Raw genomic sequence first — 22,723 nt, forward strand, 5'->3', positions numbered from 1 at the left:
ATTTAATCCCAACTGCTGTAACCAGTAAGCTAAGTGATACATTGCTGGAATCCGGGTCAGATTAAGTAGCAAAATCCTGGTGACAGATTCCATTTAGTAAAGGAGCCTGGTCTCACACTGCTATGAATGGAGAGGTAGCGCTCTATGAGAGTTCCGAAAAAGCTGAGTGCTGCATCTATCATAAATTTATGTCAGATCCTGAGTGTATACCTTATATATCGGACATATAATCCCACAATACAATATATTCATTATTCAATATGTTCATTATTATACATAGATAATATTAATAAACAATTTAAAATATATCAATAATAAGCTGTATAGTTGTTTTTCTTTCAATCACTGCATCTTGCTGCCCTGGTGCTGTTTCTAATTACCGTAGCTACAGAACAGTGGCAACTTGAGAATCCCCCTGCACTAAAAACAGGGGTAACATGCCCCAAACCATCTCCCTAATAATAAGGCTCACTCAGGTACAATCCTGGTTTGGATACTGAAGATCATATGTAGTTGGGTCAGGGGCGGAATTATCATTGGTGCAGCCTGTGCAGCCGCATAGGGGCCCAAGAGGTAAGGAAGCCACGTCTATCCACGAAGCAGGTAGAATTGTGCAGTATGATGAGCTACTTTACATTAAAGGGCCCATTTACGGATCTTGCCCAGGGGCCCTCTTCTGTCTGTGTCGACCAGTGAGTTGGGTGCATTCTCCCTGTTTTTCTTACTCGTGGCAGGAAATAATAAAGCTTATAGGCAAGAGCCAAAGAAGGGTGAATGGAAAGTACCGTATTTTTCAGACTATAAGACGCACCTTTTTCCCCCAAATGTTGGGGGAAAGTGGGGGGTGCGTCTTATAGTCTGAATGTATTGCATGGCTGCAGGGAATGAGTCTCTTGCAACTTGTTGCTAAATAGAGAGTGTGCGGTGTTATACTTATATTTATATTCCAGGGATTCTCATATCCCCACACTAGCACCTCTAAAAAATGTACGAAATTAGAGTGAGCGCACAACTATATGTATATTCTGGGAATGAGGGTGCTGCGGTGGAGCAGGTCATCGGTGGCATGAGCAGGCTGTAGCAGCGCCTGCCGTGACCACGTGGGCCCGCTCCTTTCATATGCATGCATCCTCCCACCCATCATCTCTCAGAGCTGAAGCCGGCGCTGACAGGTGGGCGGGATGATGGGCGGGGGAGCCGGCCCACGTGATCTCCCCTGGCAACTACAGAATGGAGTGATCATGTGTCGCTATATTCACTGCCCTCTGCGCATCATCATCAGCACGGGGGGCAGTGAATAAGTACGGTATACTCACCAGTCACTGTTCCCTTCAGCATCGCGATGTCCTCCTGTCTGCTGGTCCGCTGATGTGTGTGGAGAGCGCGCACACAGCGATGACGTGATCCCTGTACGCACCGCTCTCCATACACATCAGTGGACAGGCAGACAGGAGGACATCGCGATGCTGCAGAGAATGGTGACGGCTCCACACTTCAGCAGCGCTGCTGCTGACACAGACAGGAAGACGAGTGATGCTACGTGGAGTGAGTTAAGGTGAGTATAAATGTTTATTTTTTTTGTGTGCCACAGGATACAGGCCATATACCAGGATGAGGGTATATAGCAGGATGGGGGTATTTATCAGGATGGGGGTGTATAGCAGGATGGGGGCTATACCAGGATGGTGGACATATATACAAGGATGGGGGATGGGGATCTTAGTAGAGAATTTGGGGACATTACCCCCATAACAGTGTAAGCAGCAGATCCTCGTGTGTCATGACCACATTTTTTTACTTAAAATTTTATTTTCCTATTTTCCTCCTCTAAAACCAGGGTGCTTCTTATGGTCCGGTGCGGCTTATAGTCCAAAAATATGGTAAGTTCTATAAATCGATCTGCATGTCAGATACAAGTTACAAATCATCCAGTGAAGCAGAACTCACAGTTTTCAGCATTGTCAGTAATTTCAACTTGAGCTTTTGGATCTCGTATGATGTCTTTCCAGTCAATGGTATCGGTGTAACACAGCTGCTCATTCTTCGTTATATGAACGCCTCCCGCTAGAATCTCTGAAATCAGGCACAATAAGAAATCATGACATTAAAATCATGTAAATGTTTCCATTTGGGGGCATGCAGGTGACAGGTGTAAATCAGGATAGTCTCTACCTACCATCCTGTACATAGAAGTGTTGACATTTTAATTTGTTCTGTTCATATGTGAAAAATGCATGCTCTTTTGTGAACAGGTTTTGTTTGCTAAAGTTTCAAACCAGTATAACCAGTGCGCTTATCCAAAGATAGAGACGTTCTTATTTTATCTGTTTGTCCGATAGAGACGAAAACACAATAGTGTTGGCACAGCTCCACCAGTAGTAAAGCAATGAATACCGAAAGAAAAGGCTAAAGTCCAGAAGGGAGTTTCTCAAGCGGGAAAGAGTAAGGAGCATGTAGAGGGGTCAACATTAGGGAGTGTACGGCTAGTCTAACTAATAGGACTGGCCACATGGAGGGGGAGCTGGAGGACGTGATTGCCAATGAGTTGATTATTGCAGGCTCTCCCCACTTGGGAAGTCAATTGGTCCCTTCAATCAGTCGCTGCTCTGGGAACGCAGCTTATTTTTAGAACAATGGTCTTTTTTTCTCCCTCCTAAAAATCACAGTAATTAAATTATTTTAATTCTCCCAAGCTTTAATTGACAGAGTAATAGATGCCTGGAGAACAACAGTCTAAAGAGGAAAGGCCAAGTCCAATTGTAGCTTTACATGTAGATCAGAAGAACGTTATTCTACTGCATAGGTTCGGGATTTCTCCACACTTTAATGGACGCTGAATGCATGAGAAAAGTCTAAAGGTCCCTGTATCACTTCTTCTGAGGTTGGCCTATTATACACCTAATTTACGCAATATGATGATAGCAGAAAATGTAACTTTGTGGTCCACATGAATTGTGGCATGAGAGAGGGGTTGGGAAGTGAAGTAATGGACTGTTACACTCTACAGTGGAATGAAAGATATATAGACATTAATAGGACTGTGCAGAAAATAAAGCATTTGTTTATTCCACCCCCCCATAAAAAAACAAAACAGTGCCACTCTTGTCAAAGGCCGAATATGGTATTACAGCTCATGGGAATTGTAATGTAAAGGCCTCCACTGGTGTGCCAGGCACATGCCACAGACTAGGTGGCTCTGTTTCTACCCCTTTTTTCTGTATGTACATGACAAGGGATAACATTATATTAGTATTATTTATTATCACAGGTTTATCTTTTTTCACGTATTTATGGGTGGGCTTTGGTCACTGTGTACAGTGATATATCCATCAGTGTGGAGAGATGTAACACTCCGCAAGTCTGCAGCTTTTGTGTCCATTACCACGTTTCTGCTATAGATGGGTTCTCATCAGCTAACTAGAAATATACCTGTAAGATGGTGGAAGCTCAGCTTCTGGATACCACGGGTGCCATTAACCTGATTGTTAAGTATCATGTAAAGTGAATACTTGTCTTCATAAAGACTCTGTCCTCGAATGACCCGCAGATTCTCTAGTGGCAAATAGGTAAAGATATTCAAAGCGATCAGCACGTATCCAGTCACTTCACGTATGGACTGAAAGGAAAGAAGAGAAATACGTCTTACTTCCAGCAATTCTAAATGTATCACAATTAAATCACTGATTACACTGCAGATATTAAGTCCATGAAAACAACTATGAACATTTATGGAATGAAAAAATAAAGTTCAGTATTACCAGTCGCTGACAGTTAATATTAATTACTACATTTTCTTTTAAGGTTAATTTTCATTCTTAAATGTTTTTCCTACAGATAGGAAGATAGGAAACTTCAGGAAACCAACAAAGTCCCCATGATAGTACCTTTTTTACTTTTAATGAATTAATCAAAAGCAAACAAACCATAAATTCAGCATTGGGTCAGGCTGCCCTTGTAGAAGATGGCAGCTGGGACCCACCAATGAATGAAGGGTGCAGGTATGTTTTTCCATTTAGTCCATATATCCAATGTTGCCTCTTGTCTCTGTCCTGCTGTTCCCTGTATGCTCCGCATCACATTTCTGCTCCACAATGTGGCCTTTTCAAGCTCTAAGGACAATTTATTCTTGTAAAGCTTTTACATGGATTTTTTTTTCTGCATTGTCAAAAGCACCAGCAAACCCTCCAATGATAAAAAAACGTGTTCGCCCAGACATCATGCACTCTATAGAGTAACCCCATGTGCCATATACCTCAGTAGAGGTGATTTAACATTAGAAGTCCCAGAAATTTCGAGCTCCATAGGGTTCCAATGGTAGAAATGTTAAATGACCCCTCTCTGGGACTTCTAGTGTTAAGGGGTTGTCCACTACTGGATAACTCCTTCTTAACAGCCTCAAGGTGCAGCATAAAATAAAAAAGCTAAGCGCTATACTTACCAGACCAGCAACATTTTTCTGATCCCATTGTTTTTCCCCTGCCGTTCACCTGATATAAAGAACATCAGTTTTGTCTGACGATAAGAAACCCTGAGTGATGGAGCGTTTATATCAGAGGGAAAAAAAATAAAATAAAATGGTGCCACTCCGGGAGGCATGTATAGCCTTTTTTTATTTTATGCTCTACCTTGTGGCTATCAACAAGGGGTTGTGCAGTAAGGGTCAATCCTTTTAAAGAATTACTTCTGAAATCTAACCTGATAGGGTAGGGGACAACTTACTGATGGCTGTCAGGCTGACTATTGGGCTACCTTGATATCTCGAGAACAGGGCTCTGGATCCTAGGAACAAGGTTCTGCAGAGCCCCATTTCCTATGGGGTCGTGGTCAATGCTCGATCTCTGCTCCATTGATTGTCCATGGGCCTTGGCTTTCTCTGGCAGTCCCATTGACAATAAATGGAGTGGATTTCAGAAACCCAGTGATCAGTAGGTTATCCTCTATGCCATAGATGGGAAGTAACTTTTGATTTGGGAATAACCCCTTAAAGAATGGCAGGCAACATTCCATTAATGCGGACAGCTATTCTTCGGACCATATAACACCACGTAATTCATCTGAACTGACCATTGTAGTATAAAGTTTAGTATTTTTGCCAATTAGTTAAACCTGTATAAAAGTTGGACATTCCATGTGCATAATGGGATATTTATTAATGGTTGTGTATGGACGTCAGGGTCTCCGTAGGTTTCTGCCCCTCTGCTGCAGGGGTCTTATGAGTAGCAGAACGCTGAGCCCCCTCTATTGTGACTTCCAGTGCAAAGACATCAGACACTTATGGAATTACAAGTCAGAACGCCCCTTCATCTCCACTAAACAATACTCATGCATGAAAGATCTAATTATGTAAATGAGCAGTGAGAATAAAAAAATGTCATTATTAGCTGGTGAACAGATGCTAAACCCCTGGAATGCAGCCTTTGTGTTTAGGGCAAGGTTGGCCATGTTCACTTGTAGTAGCAGGAAACCTCTCCCATTTACAGCAATACTTTACCTCCTAAACTCTGTAGGCGGACTAGGGAGGGTAAACCAGTTGTGCAATATTCAGGGGAAACGGCCGGTTAAACAGGACAGGCTGGAGCCACATTCCTATGACAGAAGCATTGCACTCACTTACATATCGCACCATTTGCTAACATGAAAATCACATCTGTGATCGAGGTGCTCAGTGAATATCACGTGTGCTATTTCAGCGTGTCGGTTGATTGTTCTTATGCAATGTGCAGAAGATGGTAATCTAAAGAAAACATTACAATCTATAGGTCAGTCTCCCATGATGATCACCGAGGTGTATATTACCTTCAGGAAGGATAAATCTTTGTTGTTCTCAACGAGCACAATCTCAAGATTTCCCATCACAATATGGCAATTGTTGTAGGTGTTCTTTAAGGTATGATGCTGGTACTCCGCTTCACCGGTAACACTCAGTCCATTCATTGTGCCAGTGCAGACTGCAGAAGAAAGAGATATAATAAGACAGTGCACCCGAGGCAACCTATACATAAAATAGGGATATTACAGCAAAATACACTTTCTGATGGTGTCGTATGCCATCCCGGGGGAGGAAGGACTAATTCTCCCTGCATTCGTTCTGTTTAATAGAGAGAGACCACAAGTCACCACATAAGTGATAGAGCCAACCAGTCTCCCCAAGCCCTTAATTTGGGGAATCTATGGCACCCAAATGATTTTCAATACTTCCACAGAACTAGACTGAAGATTTGTAATGACTCTGTATTTGAGTACTTATTTATATGAATAAAAGTGTGAAAAATTTGCAGGAAACTGTTAAAAGGGAACTTTTTAACAAGTTTTAACTAGTTTTTACATAATGATATGGCAGTTTAGGTGCTTGTCTGCACATAAAAATGAAACAGTTTTTGTAAAGATCGGATGTGCCAGTCATGAGAAATCTAGCGTATATGTAGATCAGACTGGAAGTGCACTGGGGGCGTGTCAATGTGCTCGGATGGCTTCTTGACACGCCCCCAGTGCACTTCCAGCCTGATCTGTATATGGCTTCTGCACTAAATTTCTAATGACTGGCACATATGATTTCAACAAAAAAAAGGTATAATTTCTATTTTAGGACAGACAAAAAAACCTGACAGCACTCCAAACATGCAGTCTGAACAGGTGCAGCAAACCTGAACATGACATATAATAACAAAAAAAACAGTTGCATTCTGAAATGCCATATTAAGCCTTGACGTGGCTACTGGGCAGGTATAGAAATGGTCATTTTTGTATGCTAAATATCTCATTTTTCCCTAGATATCCTTAAGCAGTATTGCATGTCTATATTCTTACATTCATGCTTTGTATGCTTTAGCATTTCAGAGTGCAACTGTCTTTTTTTGTTGCTCTATTTTAGGACAAGCACCTACACAGCCATATCACTACTGCCATATGTGAAGACAAGATCACACGTTCCCTTTAAGTAGTGATACAATTATTAAATATGTTTGCACATCTGCAAAATAAAATAATGACTCCAACAAGAAATGCGAATTGGAACATTTTCTTCTGTTTCACAATTTGTCTGGGAATATTGTGAGATAAAACATAATATAATATACCACACCATGGTTACATTTTAACTTTGAAGATAATCTTAATTTTTACAAGTGGTTTATGGATGTGCTCTTTGGAGTGTGCAGGAGGGATCATAGTGTGGATAATAAACCTATGCAACACAGTAAAAGGTAGAAAGCTGCAGTCTCCAAGAAAGCAATAAACATCTGAAAAATAGGGCACGTCCAAAGTGCCATTAAATATGTGCGCCTTCACACATACATGATGGTGTTACCTTACTACGATCAAAACAGATGATTCTATCCTAATAAAATGTGTCTGTGCGTAAAGAGGCGATTCAGACCGATGTTAACGATACTGTGATTTATCCGATTGGTCAGAAAGGTGTTAAGCTTTCATCTCAAGGCCGGCGTCATACGGGACGATCTATTGTGCGATCGCACGAGCGATCGTACCCGCCCCGTCGTTTGTGCGTCACGGACAATTAGTTGCCCATGGCGCACAAAGTAGTTAACCCCATGTCACACGCACTTAGCACCCAAACGACCTCGCTATGGGCAACGAACATCCTCTTCCTGAAGGGGGAGGGACGTTCGGCGTCACAGCGATGTCACACAGCAGCCGGCCAATAGAAGCGGAGGGGCGGAGATGAGCGGCACGTAACATCCCGCCCACCCCCTTCCTTCCGCATTGCCGGCGGGACGCAGGTAAGCTGCAGTTCATTGTTCCCGAGGTGTCACACGGAGCGATGTGTGCTGCCTCGGGAACGATGAACAACCGGAGCACAGAAGGAGGACCGACTTTTTGAAAATGAACGACGTATCAATGAGCAACGATAAGGTGAGTATTTTTGCTCGTTCACAGTCATTCGGAGGTGTCGCACGGTACGATATCTCTAACGATGCCGGATGTGCATCACGGAATCCGTGACCCCGACGACATATCGCCCGATATATCGTACCGTGTGACGCCGGCACAAGGCTATACACGTAAGATATCTGTCAAGACATTTAAAGGGCATCCATTGGTTTTCCTGTCTGTTTAAGTAAGTTCTTCCATTCTTTATGAAATTAGAAATCTGGATCATCATTTCTTCGGTAAAAATTTGGAAATGTATGAATAAACTGATAAGTCGGGGGTACCATTTACTTTTTATGCCCATTTACTTTCTATAGCTAATTCAGATGACTGCTATTCCCGTCCCATACAGATAAGGCTGAGTTCAGATGTCCACTAATCGCCTGTTAGAACGGATTCAGCGGCAATCCGTTGGCAAATACAACTTCTTATCAGTTTTGAAGAAATTGTTTTTTGCATCATCTGTTTCTTTAACACTGGAGTCTATGTAAAACGGATCCGTTATCTAGCTTACATTTGAAACTGATCCAGTAAAAAAAGAAAACGAATCCTTTACAAATGCAAGAAAAGCGGCTGGGTAAATAGCAGTCAGTTAACGGATCTGTTTTCCATAGTCTCCCATGTAAAAACAAAAACGCATCCTGCAAAATAATTTTTTTAAAGGCGGACAAGAAAGTTGTGTTTGCCAACGAATTACTGCTGGATCTGCTCTAACGAATGATTATTGGACATGTCAACTGTGCCTGAGACAGTCGTCCTATAGACCCTGCTCATATCTGCAAAAGGTGGAGCACATAGGATGTTTTTCACAGGATGCCCATATATATGTATATATGGAACAGTACAGTGTGCCACTCTATTTCATGTCACCTAAAACTGTGCATCCTGATGTATACTGGCCAGACACAGCCTAAATGGATACGTTTAGCCGTCACCGATATAGTAAAATGCTTTTCTAGAAACAAGAACAAGGAGTTTACACTTGACAGAATCCTTCCACCTTTGCTCTACTCAGCAGGTTACAGATTTTTTCAGTACTTTGTACCAACCAAGTAGACATTACCCAACTCTCTGAGCCGCCATGGTATTAAAGTCACTTCTGAGACGGATAAGTGGACAGTATGCACACCCAACATTAGGCAATGTCGTAGAGAAACGTGTTTTCACAGCTGTGTTTGGTAAATTTCTCAGCTGTAGGTCTATGGAGTGAAACAAAATGTGCCATTTTACCCACACATTTTTTTACAATCCTGAACAATATAGGTACACAGTCTAATTATGGAAATGACCCCCTCGCATTTGCCCCCCATTTACTCTTAATTTTTTCTTCGCTCTTGTTAATACTGGAAAAAATAAAAGACGCTCAATGGCAGATAGGGGCGATTTTCCCCTCCAGACGTAGAACTGGGAAAGGTCAGACACTAGAAAGGATCCAAACAAACCCAAGAACACTGACAATCGTCCAAGCAATGCTGCCCCCGCCTCTGCCTGTCCTGGAGAGAATGGCTTCTCTCTGTGCCGGACACAATGTGTCCTTCTCTGCAGCTGGACACAGCATCTCATTGTGCCTCGGGCAGGAATTTAATGGGGGACTCTAAGGGCAGGGTCCTTAAAGGAGGGAGATTTGGATTCAAACAGTCCTGTATTTCTTAAAACTCTAAAATACTGAATATTCACTAGTATTGCTCAATGTGGTGCTTGTTGTATTATGCACATACATGTACAGAGCGTGTGCGCAGTTCTCACTATACAAGAAACATCCATGCATTGATGGACATATGTTCCTCCATCAAAGTCACATATAGCAGAGTCTACATCACTATTACACAATCACATACTTATTACATTCAACAAAAAGCCTTTTGTAAAAGCCTAAATTCAATTACAAGTCACCATTCTGCTAGATAGATAGGCTAAATATTTTCAGCCCCAATTGGACACAAGCCCCGATGTCTTTATAAAAAGTTGCAACTCAAACTCAACCAAAGCAAAGCCTTCAAAAGCATTTATTCCGTCTTGTTATAATAAACCTTCTGCCCAAACAAAGCTCTTTGTAGGCCAGTTTACGAGTTTAGTAAGTCACTGAAGGGAGGAGTATCAATCAGCGCTATAGGGTCATGCCTACAGGCAAGCGAGGGTGAGAGACGGGGCTCTTCCTGCCAAACCTGTATGTGATCATTATTTACTTTACCAAGTGATGACAACACGGCCCGGGCTATGAGCAAAACCTAAACCATTCACAATTAAAGCAAATTACACAGAATAAAGGTGACACTGAGCTGCAAAATCCTCTTTATCTAGAATTTCCTGGGCGTCCATACCTGTACACTTTTATCAAATCCACCACAGCAATTTGTACAAGTGACAATCATTAGTTAAAGGATTATTCCCATCCCAATATGTAAGATGTAAGAATATGAATATTAGCAAATACCTTCAATTAGAAATGTAGTATAGTTTTCCTGATATAGCCATGTCTCTTACCTCAAGTGCAGGGCATTGCAGGACCTTAGCCATCTATGGGTACGACCACGCGCAACTAACTGTCACTCTATGAATGGACGTAACCATGGATACCCAAGCTGCAACGTCCTGCACATGAAGTAAGAGACATGGTTATATCACTAGAACTATACTACATTTCTAATTGGATTGGAGGTATTGGCTAATATTCCTATTATTATTACACCTATTACATATTGGGATTGGAATAGCCCTTTAAGGAGGATGTCCAACTAAATTATCCTGAAATGTGCTTAAAATGTATTTTATACACCTCACTTATACTTTATCATTTCAAGGTGAATTGATGTGTAGCACCTTCCCTGTCAAGCAATTTTTTATTTTTGCGCTCTAGTCTCTCCTTCCAAAAAAGTCTTAACATTAGTTTTTTTCCTGTCATGCCTTGTATTTTTGAGGGCCGAGACCACTAATTTTAATATATACTGTAATATAATGAACAATGGGGAAAAAATTACAAGTGAAATTATAAAAGTAGGTCATTCCAACAATATTTGGGAGATATATATATATATATATATATATATATATATATATATATTATATATACACACACATACATACATACATACATACATACATATATACACACACACATACAGCTCTGTCAAAAATTAAGAGGCCACTGCAAAATTTTCAGTTTTTCTGATTTTTCTCTTTATAGGTATATTTTTGAGTAAAATGTAAATTGTTCTTTAATTCTATAAACTACTGACAACATGTCTCTGAATTTCCAAGCAATACATTTTGTATTTATTTTCTGAAAATGAGGAATGGTAAAAATAAAACAGTGCATTGCTTTCAGATCTCAAATAATGCAAAGAAAACAAGCTCATAATCATTTAGAAACAACAATACTAATGTTTTACCTCTGGAAGAGTTCAGAAATCAATATTTTGTGGAATAACCATGATTTTTAATCACAGCTCTCATGCGTCTTGGCTTGCTTTCCACCAGTCTTTCACACTGCTTTTGGGTGATCTTATGCCACTCCTGGTGCAAAAATGTAAGCAGTTCTTTGTTTGATGGCTTGTGACTATCCATCTTCCTCTTGATTATATTCGAGATTTTCAATGGGGTTCAGGTCTGGAGATTGGGCTGACCATGACAGGGTTATGATGTGGTGGTCCTTCATCCACACATTGATTGACCTAGCGGTGTGGCATGGTGCATTGTCCTCCTAGAAAAAAACAGTCCTCAGAGTTGGGGAACATTGCCTGAGCAGAAGGAAGCAACTGTTTTTCCAGGATAACTTTGTATTTGTGCTTCACGAAGTTTAACCCCTTCACGACGGCTGATTTTTCGCTTTCCATTTTTTCTTTTCGCCATTCTTCCGAGACACGTAACTTTTTTATTTTTCAGTCAATATGGTCATGTGAGGGCTCATTTTTTACGGAAGGAGCTGTACTTTCAAATTAAACTATGAGATTTACCATATAGTGTACTGGAAAACAACATAAAAATGCCAAATGCGGAAAAATTGCAAAAAAAAGTGTGATAGCACTATTGTTTTTGAGATATTTTATTCACTGTGTTCACTAATATGGTAAAACTGATGTGTGATGCCTGAGGTCGGTGCGAGTTCGTAGACACCAAACATGTATAGGTTTACTTTTATCTAAGGGGTTAAAAAAAAAATCAGAAGTTTGTCCAAAAAAAGTGGTGCATGTTTTACGCCATATTACGTGACCCGTAGCGGTATCATTTTTTGGGATCTATGGCTCAGTGACGGCTTAGTTTTTGTGTCTCAGGCTGATGTTTTAATGATACCATTTCTGCGCAGAGGTTTGTGGCAAACAAAACGTAATTTTGGCATTTTAAAATTTTTTTTTGCCGCTACGTCGTTTACCAATCAGATTAATTGATTTTATATTTTGATAGATCGGGCATTTCTGAACGCGGCTATACCAAATATGTGTATTTTTTAGCTCTTTAATTTTCAATGGGGCAAAAGGGGGGTGATTTGAACTTTTAGGTTTTTTTATTTTTTTAAAACTTTTTTTTTTTACTTTTTTTTATTTTACTAGTCCCCCTAGGGGACTATATGGATCAGCAATCTGATCGCTCTGCCATATCTGCTAATCACAGCTACAAAGCTGTGAATAGCAGATATGCTTATTTCATGTCTCACCCAGCTCTCGGCCGAATGAAACAGAAAGTCAGTCATGTGAGCTACAGGAGTCATCACATGTGCTGTGCTACCATGACAACCATCGGAAGTCACGTGATCTCGTCATGTGACTTCCGGTATCGGCCGGTGAGTAAATGTTTACCAATAATGCCATTATAATGGCGCTGTCACATATTGACAGCACCATTTAAGGGTTAAACGGCACGGGCAGATAACGATTCTGCTCATGCCTGGCAGGCACACATCTCAGCTGTAAAAATCAGCTGAGATGTGCGCCGATCGCTGCAAGCTGCCGGCAGCAGACCGTGGGCAGTAACACTATGACCGCTAGGACGTAATATTACTGCCCACGGTCATTAAGGAGTTAATCTGCCCAATTCCAGCCTTGCTGAAGCATCCCCAGATCATCACCGATCCTCCACCAAATTTCAGAGTTGGGGGAAAGACACTGTGGCTTGTACACCTCTCCAGGTCTTTGTCTAACCATTAGGCGACCAGGTGTTGGGTAAAGCTGAAACTTAGACTCATCAGAGAAGCTTACCTTACTCCAGACCTCAATGGTCCAACGCTTATGTTCTTTGGCAAACTTCAGCCTGGCTCTCCTTTGCTTCTCATTGATGAAAGGCTTTTTTCTAGCTTTACATGACTTGAGCCCTGCCTCTAGGAGCCTGTTATGAACTGTTCTTGCTGTGCACTTCACCCTAGCTGCCATTTGCCATTCCTTTTGTAGGTCACTTGATGTCATCCTTCGGTTGCACCATTACATTTGAATAAGATGACGGTCAGGGGAGAGTCGCTTTCGCCCTCTGTAGCTTTGTTATCCCCAATGTCTACTTCTTGACATTGTTGTAATGGACTGCCATCTTAGAAATTTTGAGGATGGAGGCAACATGATGCTCACTGTATCCCTCTGCTAGTAAAGCCAGAATTGAGCCTTTTTCCTCACTCAAGACTTTTCTTTTCAACTCCTTTGGCATTATTAAAAGTTATTTTTTCAATCCTATTACTTTTGGGATATTACTAGCACTTGTTTTGCCATCCAGCTTGTCCTAATGCAAAAGGATTGTGAAGACCACAGCAGTGTTTTTTTTCCTCGTTAAATAAGATTTGGTTCAGGTGATCGCCTCATCAGAAGCACATTAAGGGTATGTGCGCACTAGGCGTTTTTATGTGAGTTTTTGTCTCAAAAAAAGCACCCGCGGCTAAAAAACGCGACAAAAACGCATGCGTTTTTGCCGCGATTTGGTGCGTTTTTTGCTGCGTTTTTGCTCACTGCGTTTTTAATCCGTGCACAATGCCATTAAAGATTGTTGATAAAAAAAAAAAAAAAAGGTCTGATGTCATTTCCTTCTTCAAAATGTTCATTGTATGCAGGAGAGCAGACAGCTGCAGAACTAGTGTATGCAGGAGAGCAGACAGCAGCTGCAGAACTACAAGGCTCAGCATGCTCCATTCACTAGTGTATGCAGGAGAGCAGACAGCAGCTGCAGAACTACAAGGCTCAGCATCCTCCATTCACTAGTGTATGCAGGAGAGCAGACAGCAGATGCAGAACTACAAGGCTCAGCATCCTCCATTCACTAGTGTATGCAGGAGAGCAGACAGCAGCTGCAGAACTACAAGGTTCAGCATCCTCCATCCAGGACTGTATGCAGTTTTTTGCCCAAAAAGAAAAAGAAAAAAAAAAAAAATGACATGGGGTTCGCCATATTTTTGCATGCTAGCCGGGTACAGCAGGCAGGTACGGGCTTGCCCCCAACCCCCAGCTGCCTTTTTGTACCCGGCTGGGAACCAAAAATATAGAGAAGCCCTTTTTTTAATTATTTCATGAATTTCATGAAATAATTAAAAAAAAAAAAATTACGTGAGCTTCGCCTAATTTTTGAGTCCAGCCGGGTACAACTAGGCAGCTGGGGATTGGAATCCACAGTGCAGGGTGCCCAAGCTTTCTGGGCACCCCCACTGCGAATTGCAGTCCGCAGCCACCCCAGAAAATGGCGCTTTCATAGAAGCGCCATCTTCTGGCGCTGTATCCAACTCTTCCAGCTGCCCTGATGCCGGGTGGCTAGCTGGGTAATAATGGAGTTAGGGCTAGCTGTATATTATCAGCTAGCCCTAAGCCCGAAATTCATGGTGTCACGCCAATATTAGACATGGCCACCATGAATTTCTAGTAATGATAAAAAAAAAAAAACACAACACACAGAAAAATATTTTTATTAGAAATAAAAAACACAAACACAATTAGTGACTGCATCTTTATTGAAATAAAGAACCCCCCTCCACAGTAATCCTGGGTCAGGGTCCCGCACCGTCCAATCCGGATCCAATATCATCTGATCGGTTTGCTGGAAGGCAAAGCGATCAGATGATGTGTCAGGTTAAACTACGTGAATCACATCACACATCAGCTGATTGTATAAAAGCCGATTATACAATCAGCTGATGCATCAGTAGAAAAAAAAAAAAAATAATAAATAAATACATACTCACTTATGTGCTGATTACCGGCAGCTCCTGGAGCGATCGATTGGACGGGAATCTGATTCTGTCCGATCGCTGCAGGAGCTGCCGGTAATCAGCTGATGACGTCCCCCGACGGCAGGATCAGCTGATAGCCGGCTGGGCGCGAAAAAGCCGGCGACACCGCGAGACTACGATCAGCTGATGCGTCAGGTGACTGCATCAGGTGATCCACCGCCAGGTCCTGCAAGCTTCGTACGTGCCCCGGGGAGACTGCACACAGCCGGAGCGGCGGTACCGGGACAGGAGGTGGGAGCGGGCATGGCACCGGTACACTGCAGACAGGTGAGTATATATGACTTTTTTTTTTTTTCTACTGTTCACTTTGGTTTTCGCCGCTGCCTCCACCTCCCGCCCAGACATGGCGCCTCACAGAGCTGACATGCAGCGGACGGGAGGTGGAGGCAGCGGTGACGGTACCGGGAGGATTCATGCTTCTGTGTTTTACCAACAGAAGGAATCCTCTTCCTGTACACGTCACTGTACTGCCCACCCCTTGCGTTTATAGCTGCGTTTTTAGTCATAGAAACGCGGCTATATGCGTTTTTCATTGCGTTGTTGAACATCTCATTGAACTCAATGGGTGAAAAACGCAGTGAAAAATGCAGAAATAATTGACATGCTGCATTTTTGTGGTCACCACAAAAACGCAGCTACAAAAAAACGCTGTGTGCGGACAGCACTTATGAAAACCCATAGACATTGCTGGGGAAGCAATGTCACTGCGTTTTCAGCACAAAAACGCGGTAAAAAACGCCGCTAAAAACGCCTAGTGCGCACAAGGCCTTAGTAGAATGAGGTGTACTCTGGTTGGAATTCAACTGACACTGGAATAGAATGGCTGTCAGACATGTAGAGAAGCTGATTTTTATAAAACTGTGCAGTGGTCTCTTAAATATATAGACAGCTCTGACAAAAATTATTTAGGAAAGTGGTGATAAAAAAAACAAGACATTTGTAAAAAAAATTGTTTAGTTTGTGTCATTTTCTGAGACCTGTAACGTTTTTACTGTTCCATCCAGGGAGCTGTGTGAGGGCTTGTAATATGAGTGGTTGACGTTTTCATTGATAACCTTTTGGGTCCATAAAATGTTTTGATTGCAATTTATTGTATTTTTTTAAGCGAAGTATGGTGAGTGAAAAAAAATGCATTTTTTGGTGTTTTTATTTCTTTGTTATGACGTTGTTTACCAATTGAGCTAATTAATTTTATATTTTAATAAAATCGGACTTTTATGGAAGTGATGACACAAAAAATGTTTGCTTTTTTATGTATGTTACATGAAAAAAGAGATTACTTGAATTCCATATATTTTTTTATATTTATAAAAACTTTATCTTTTTACTTTTTATTTTATTTCCTACTCCCGATAGGGTACTTGACGTTGCGATCGTTGGATCGCTTAAACTGTAAAACAGCAATACAACTGTATTAAAGGTATATATAGGAGTTTGCATTTCTCCTGGTTGCATGGATTTCCTCCGGTTTCCTTCCACACTCCAAAAGATATACTGATAGGGAATTTAGATTGTGAGCCCCAGTGGGGACAGTGATGATCACACCTGTAAAATGCTGTGGAATAAAATGTTGATATACAAGTAAAATAAATAAATGACACTACTACCCTACCTGTTCAATGGGAGACACTAAAGTGTGTGTTGAGAGGGATTCTGATCAAACATGGGGCTAGGATTAAGAGGGAGAGAGCCCAAACTATTCTGTCTCTACTTCAGAATATTTCAGACCTAGAGAAGATCCATAAGCAGACATTATCCCCGGTGACACTGACAGAGCTAGTTAAAAACAGAGAGGAACTTAAATCCATTCTGGACCGACAATACGAGCGCCACAGGAATAGACTAAAAAGATTTATGTATGAATATGCGGACAAATGTGGCAGACCACTAGCTAGGTTATTACATCCGAGGGGGGACCCCAGTCACATCCCTACGATCAAAAAATCGGACGGCCTTTTGACTCAGAACCCAATCCACATAGCGGAGCAGTTTCAAAAATATTATAGTGACCTTTACAACATAAGGGGCAAATTTGGGGATATGCCACAAGAAGCTTTGGAGACTAAAATAAATGATTACATACTTAAAACAGCCCTGCCGACTATACCCAATACTGAGGTTGAAAACCTAGAAGCAGACTTTACAGAGACAGAAGTGGCATCTATTATCAGGGATTCTCCCTCAGGCAAAAGCCCAGGTCCGGACGGGTTTAACCCCCAAGTTCTATAAAATTTTTCAGACTCAGTTATCCCCGTTCATGACCAAAGTATTTAACTCCATATCTGAAAACTCCCAGTGGGTAGCACAGTCTCTTGAAGCACACATATGTGTTATCCCCAAACCGGGAAAGGACCACTTGCTGGTTACAAATTACAGACCCATCTCACTGATTAATTTAGATTTGAAATTTTTCTCTAAAGCACTTGCCAACAGACTTGCCCTGTCCCTGCCTGGGATAATACATACGGACCAGGTGGGATTTGTAAAAGGCCGGGAGGCACGGGACAACACCAACAAATTGTTCCTCCTGATGGCTCGGTCGAGGGCTCAGTCTCTCCCCATGTGTTTACTTTCAGTGGACGCGGAGAAGGCCTTCGACCGGGTCAGTTGGAGCTTTATGATGGCAGCCTTGAGACAGGTGGGTTTGGGTCAGAAATTTTTGGGTAGAATTGCGTCCCTGTATACGAGACCCTCAGCAAAAGTCAGGACAAATGGGTTTCTATCATCATCCTTTCTGGTCCACAATGGAACGAGACAGGGATGTCCACTGTCGCCCCTCTTATACGTCATAGTCATGGAGCACCTTGCGGTCGCCCTGAGAAACAACACAAGCATCCACGGGATAGAGGCGGGGGGGGAGAGCCGTAAGCTGGCTCTATTCGCGGATGACCTTCTCATGTTCATTTCCCAACCACACATATCCTTCCCGTCCTTGCTTAAGGAGTTCGAACAGTTTGGCAACTTAAGCAACTTCAAAGTAAATTTTTCCAAATCAGAGGCCATGAACGTGACTTTATCGGCAGAAGACCTTGCGAGAGTATCACAAAACTTCCCTTTTAAGTGGCAACCGTCAGTTTTAAAATATCTGGGAGTTATGGTACCTAGGGATCCAGCAAAAATTGTACATCACAATTTTTTCCCCTTATTAGAAAGGACAATCAGGGACTTAAAGAAATATGACAAAAAGAGATTGACGTGGTTTGGGCGTATAAACGCGATAAAAATGGATGTGTTACCGAGGTTCCTGTTCCTGTTTCAGACAATACCCATACAGCTACCGCTAAGTTACTTCTCCAAGATCCGGACAGCCTTGTCTGGGTTTGTCTGGGGGAACAGGAGACCCCGAACAGGAATTAAAACTCTGACCAGACACAAAAGTGACGGGGGGGCGGGGCTCCCAAATTTTCAGTTATATTACAAGGCAGCTATCCTAACGAGATTACTGGACTGGCATTTTCATGGTAATTCGAAACAATGGGTGGTGATTGAACAGGATGTACTGGGAACTCCCTTACATTTACTTCCATGGTTAGAGAAAGAAAGTAGGATCCAGATAGCGAAAGGAATGGAGTTCACGCGGACAGCGATGGGGATGTGGGATGGAGAGATAAAAAAGGGATCTCTCTCTCAGGAGCAGGGCCCACTTACCCCCGTATTCGGTAATAAGAAGTTCCCCCCAGGACTCCACTCCCATAGATTCGGGGGATTTACTCGGGCGGATGATACCCGTTTTTGTCACGTGCTCCAGGGACACACCCTACCAACTTATACTTCCATGCAGGCCACAGGGAGAGAGATTTCCTGGATGGAATATATGCAGTTGAAATCTTTCCTCTCGTACCAGGACAGGGAGAGAAGGATGAGGACACCCCCTACTCCTTTTGAGAAAATATTTTTACAGGGGTCATCACCTGGACATGGCATCTCACTCATCTATAAAATGCTGAACCAGAGAAATAGGGTGGATAAACCTCACTTTGTCTGTAGGTGGGGAGAGGAACTGGGAGAGGATATTGCAGAGGACGATTGGAGCAGAGCGTACCTGTGGACCCACAAGCTTTCCTTGGCGTGCGCCGCTCAAGAGAAAAGTTATAAAATTCTCACAAGGTGGTACCATTACCCGACTAAATTACATGCTATATTTCCCTCTGTGTCTGATGTGTGCTGGAGGTGTGGCACAGACACAGGTACAATGCTACACATATGGTGGAGCTGTACTAAGCTGCAACCCTTTTGGGACTCAGTGTTCTACCTGTACAAAAAGATGAGCGGAGGTGAAATAGAAAAATCCCCCCAGGTTGCCCTTCTTTCTATGCTCCCAGGAGCTATTAAAACACAAAAAAGGGACATGTTGCGATTTTGCCTGGCGGCTGCCCGTATGATTATCCCACGATTTTGGAAACAGACTAGATGCCCTACGGTGCTGGATTGGTCGGAGGAGATGACAAACCTCCAGAGAATGGAGGAGCTGACAGCAGAACTAAATGGGAACACAGAAAAATTTACTACAGTTTGGAGACCATGGATTATGTTCATGGAGTCCCCAGAGTTTGTGGAGAGTTTGGCGAGCTTTTTGAGCTGACAAACGGTGGGGAGTCTCATTCCTTCCCCCCCCTTTTTTCTTTGCTTTTCTTGCTTCCCCCCCTCCCCCCTTTTCTCTAATTTCCTCTTCTTTATGCTTATATCTTTCCTCTTCTTTCTTTCTTTTCTGAACATTAATCTGCATTTTTCTAGTTTCATTTTTTATATGAAAAGATTTATCAATAATTCATAAGACAATAGACATACAAGGAGAATGAGTATATTAGGATACGGGAAGTCAAAAGAAGTAAAATTCTGACCTATAATTTACAAGTGGTTGTATGGTAATAGCACAAAGATAATTTGAAGAATTCCAAGAAATTTAGTAATGTAACAATTTCTGGATGTTATCCCGGCATTGAGAAAATGATGCTTATGTATTGTAATTGCACAAATGATATGTTTGTATGTTGACAACAGTTTCATCAATAAAACAGATTTGAAATAAAATAAATAAATGAATTAATAAAAAAAAGCTGTGAAAATCATGATCTCCCTTGAAGCTCATAGTATAGCTGAGCTTCAGAGAAGTACCAAGATGGCAGCGAACTTCCCACACTTGAGCACAAATCGTAAATCTACCCGCTTGGACCAAAGCAGATATTTCAAGTTTGATTCAAGTCTATTAGTAAGTTGTAGAACCTTAAGCGCATTTCAGGAAATGTTTTTAGATGGACAATGCTGTTATATTCTGTCTTAAGAGTAAATTTATAGACTGTATTGTTATAAACCATTCTTAAAACTCATAAAATAAAGAATAAGTGATAAAGTCACTTTATTTCGTGATAACATCTGTAGGTATTTCCCACCCCCAGTGAGATTCAGAATGTGTATGGTTGTGTGACCTTAAGCCAAAGAACTGAGTGCTAAATTTGTGATTTGGCTTTTGAATATTGACATACAACAAATACCATTTCCACACAGTAGAAATATAAGGCATGTAAAAGAATACATGGGAACCCCAATCCATCTTCTACCAAGCCTCACAAAAACAAAAATCACTTGATTAACGTCCACCTGTATAAAGGCTACAAGTTATAGAGTAGGAGAAGTGGAAAAGATTTGTGGGGACAAAAATTCTGTATAATTTGTGTTCCTTCACTGAAAACTGAGCTTTTTCTGTGCTTAGTAGTCCAATATGTGGTCTTATTTAGTGATTGACAGCATTTCCTGATTAAGTGTGTATACAGAAATAGCTGTCAATCACTGTTCAGGACTGCCCACTTCTCTACTAAACCCAGTTTGGATGGAGATTTCAGTGAATAAAATGCTGATTTTAGCAGTGCTAAACATGATATTAATATTATCCTTTGCAGTAGTTAACAAACTGTAAAAAATATGTAAAGTGTATCACGGGTGAGAGACTTACGGGGGAGTCTCCGAATACTCTACCCCCACCCGAGCTGGACGACAGCTGACAAATGGGGTTTGGAATGTCAGACATGGCCGCAATGATATCTCTCTACTCTCCGGCTCATCACATCCTCCTCTGTATCATTACTTCATGCAGTCAGCTAAGGACAGTTCTAAGTAATTACAGCACAAATCACCATAATGGCTTAATTAACTTATTTGGTTGAAATTAAGTAATACATCAAATTCACAAGAGTTTTCTTCCAATCTGATGCTAATAATTATGCACAGATCTTACAGCCAAACAACTTCGAAAGGCTGCAAAGGTGTTTCAAGACATAACTTAGATGAGTGTAATGTGGTCTGTGACATCTCAATGTGGGTAGATGAAAGGGTTAAAAGCCACGCTGGGATGGAAGAAATCCCAAAATCAGGCTAATGAGTGATTGTGATCTTTGTCAATGCGTTTCAGAGATATTTCTCGTTCTTCAGGACAAAAATCACGTGTGCCTTCCTACTCTATTGTTCCCAGATAAGACCCTATCTGCGCTTCCTTTGTCTGTTCAGTTATCATCTAGTGGTCCGACATGGCAGCATAGGATTACTCAATAGTAAAGATAAGTAAAAAAAATATTTCAGGAATTGCATAAATAATAACCTAATTTTATGATGCTATATATTAGGGTTGGAATCTGTAGGTTTGCTTCTTATTGCAGATACACCTAAAGATCCCCATGCACATTAGAGTAAAGGTGTGGATTCATCTAATCTGTATGGGGGCCCCTCACATTTCCCCGAAAGTCTGGTGAAAGATTAGGCAGCAGAGGTGTCTGACAGCGGCTTCCTTCTCATACAGTAGGTATACTTGGATGGCCGTGTACATGTATGAAGAGGTCAAAGGAGAGAGCTCCTAGGCCAAATGCTCAGAAGCTGAGTGACTTTGCTTGTTGATCAAGCACCCCCTGAGGAAAAGAATGCTTGAAACGCGCGTCAGGGCATAGCGGTACGCTGGATATTTGTGACCATTTGAAAGGTATACATGCTCTTTTTTGATTAGCACATTCATTAGCACTTTATAACTTACAAAGGGTATACACTTTATATCTTATTTATAGATTATTAATTCATTATTTTGATATTAATTTCTGCACTATGCACTTTGTTATATATGAATAATTGATAACTTTAGAATATCGGTCCCTGCATTATGCTATTTATTATCCAGTAAACCGCTGCTATAATTTATGGGAATTTCTCCTGCCTTATATTTATTATGAACATGTAATATAGGTCAATTTTTTAAAAAATTTAATAAAATACTAATTTTTAACATCATTTTGATCACCAATTCCTTTATTTTTTGCATCCTTTTTGTCACGAACCACCGGGGGGTCACTCAGAAATCCCCCGCGCTGGCTACCAGTACGTCACAATCGGGGGGTAACAAGTGGGGGTCACCCCTCCTTTATACCTCCCGACCGACAGACAGAGCACGTGACGCGCTCTCTAGCGCCCCTCTTATAGTCAGGCCAATTATGGAATTGCCCGACAATAAGCAAGGAGGCCGCTATACTACTTATGCCGATTATTGAAGGGTCCCCGGTGAGAGTAGGGTATATATTCCCCGACCTCCGCGGACGGAATATATAAAACCTCCCCGAATCTCACTGGCCTCCCCACAATAATCCTTGGCACAACTCGCTGCCA

At 41.7% G+C, this 22,723-nt stretch overlaps 1 protein-coding gene across 1 annotated transcript in view; it reads right to left on the minus strand.

Moving 5' to 3' along the window:
• ERBB3 (erb-b2 receptor tyrosine kinase 3) overlaps positions 1 to 22,723 on the minus strand; it is a 141,018-nt gene that overhangs the window by 59,021 nt on the left and 59,274 nt on the right. The window contains exons 2-4 of the mRNA XM_075336986.1: positions 5,797 to 5,948; positions 3,430 to 3,616; positions 1,948 to 2,073 (exon numbers count right to left, since the gene is read on the minus strand). Coding sequence (XP_075193101.1) covers positions 1,948 to 2,073; positions 3,430 to 3,616; positions 5,797 to 5,948 — 465 coding nt within the window. The remainder of the gene's footprint in view (positions 1 to 1,947; positions 2,074 to 3,429; positions 3,617 to 5,796; positions 5,949 to 22,723) is intronic.

This window comes from Anomaloglossus baeobatrachus, chromosome 2, assembly GCF_048569485.1.
Source record: "Anomaloglossus baeobatrachus isolate aAnoBae1 chromosome 2, aAnoBae1.hap1, whole genome shotgun sequence".
NCBI classification, from domain to species: domain Eukaryota; kingdom Metazoa; phylum Chordata; class Amphibia; order Anura; family Aromobatidae; genus Anomaloglossus; species Anomaloglossus baeobatrachus.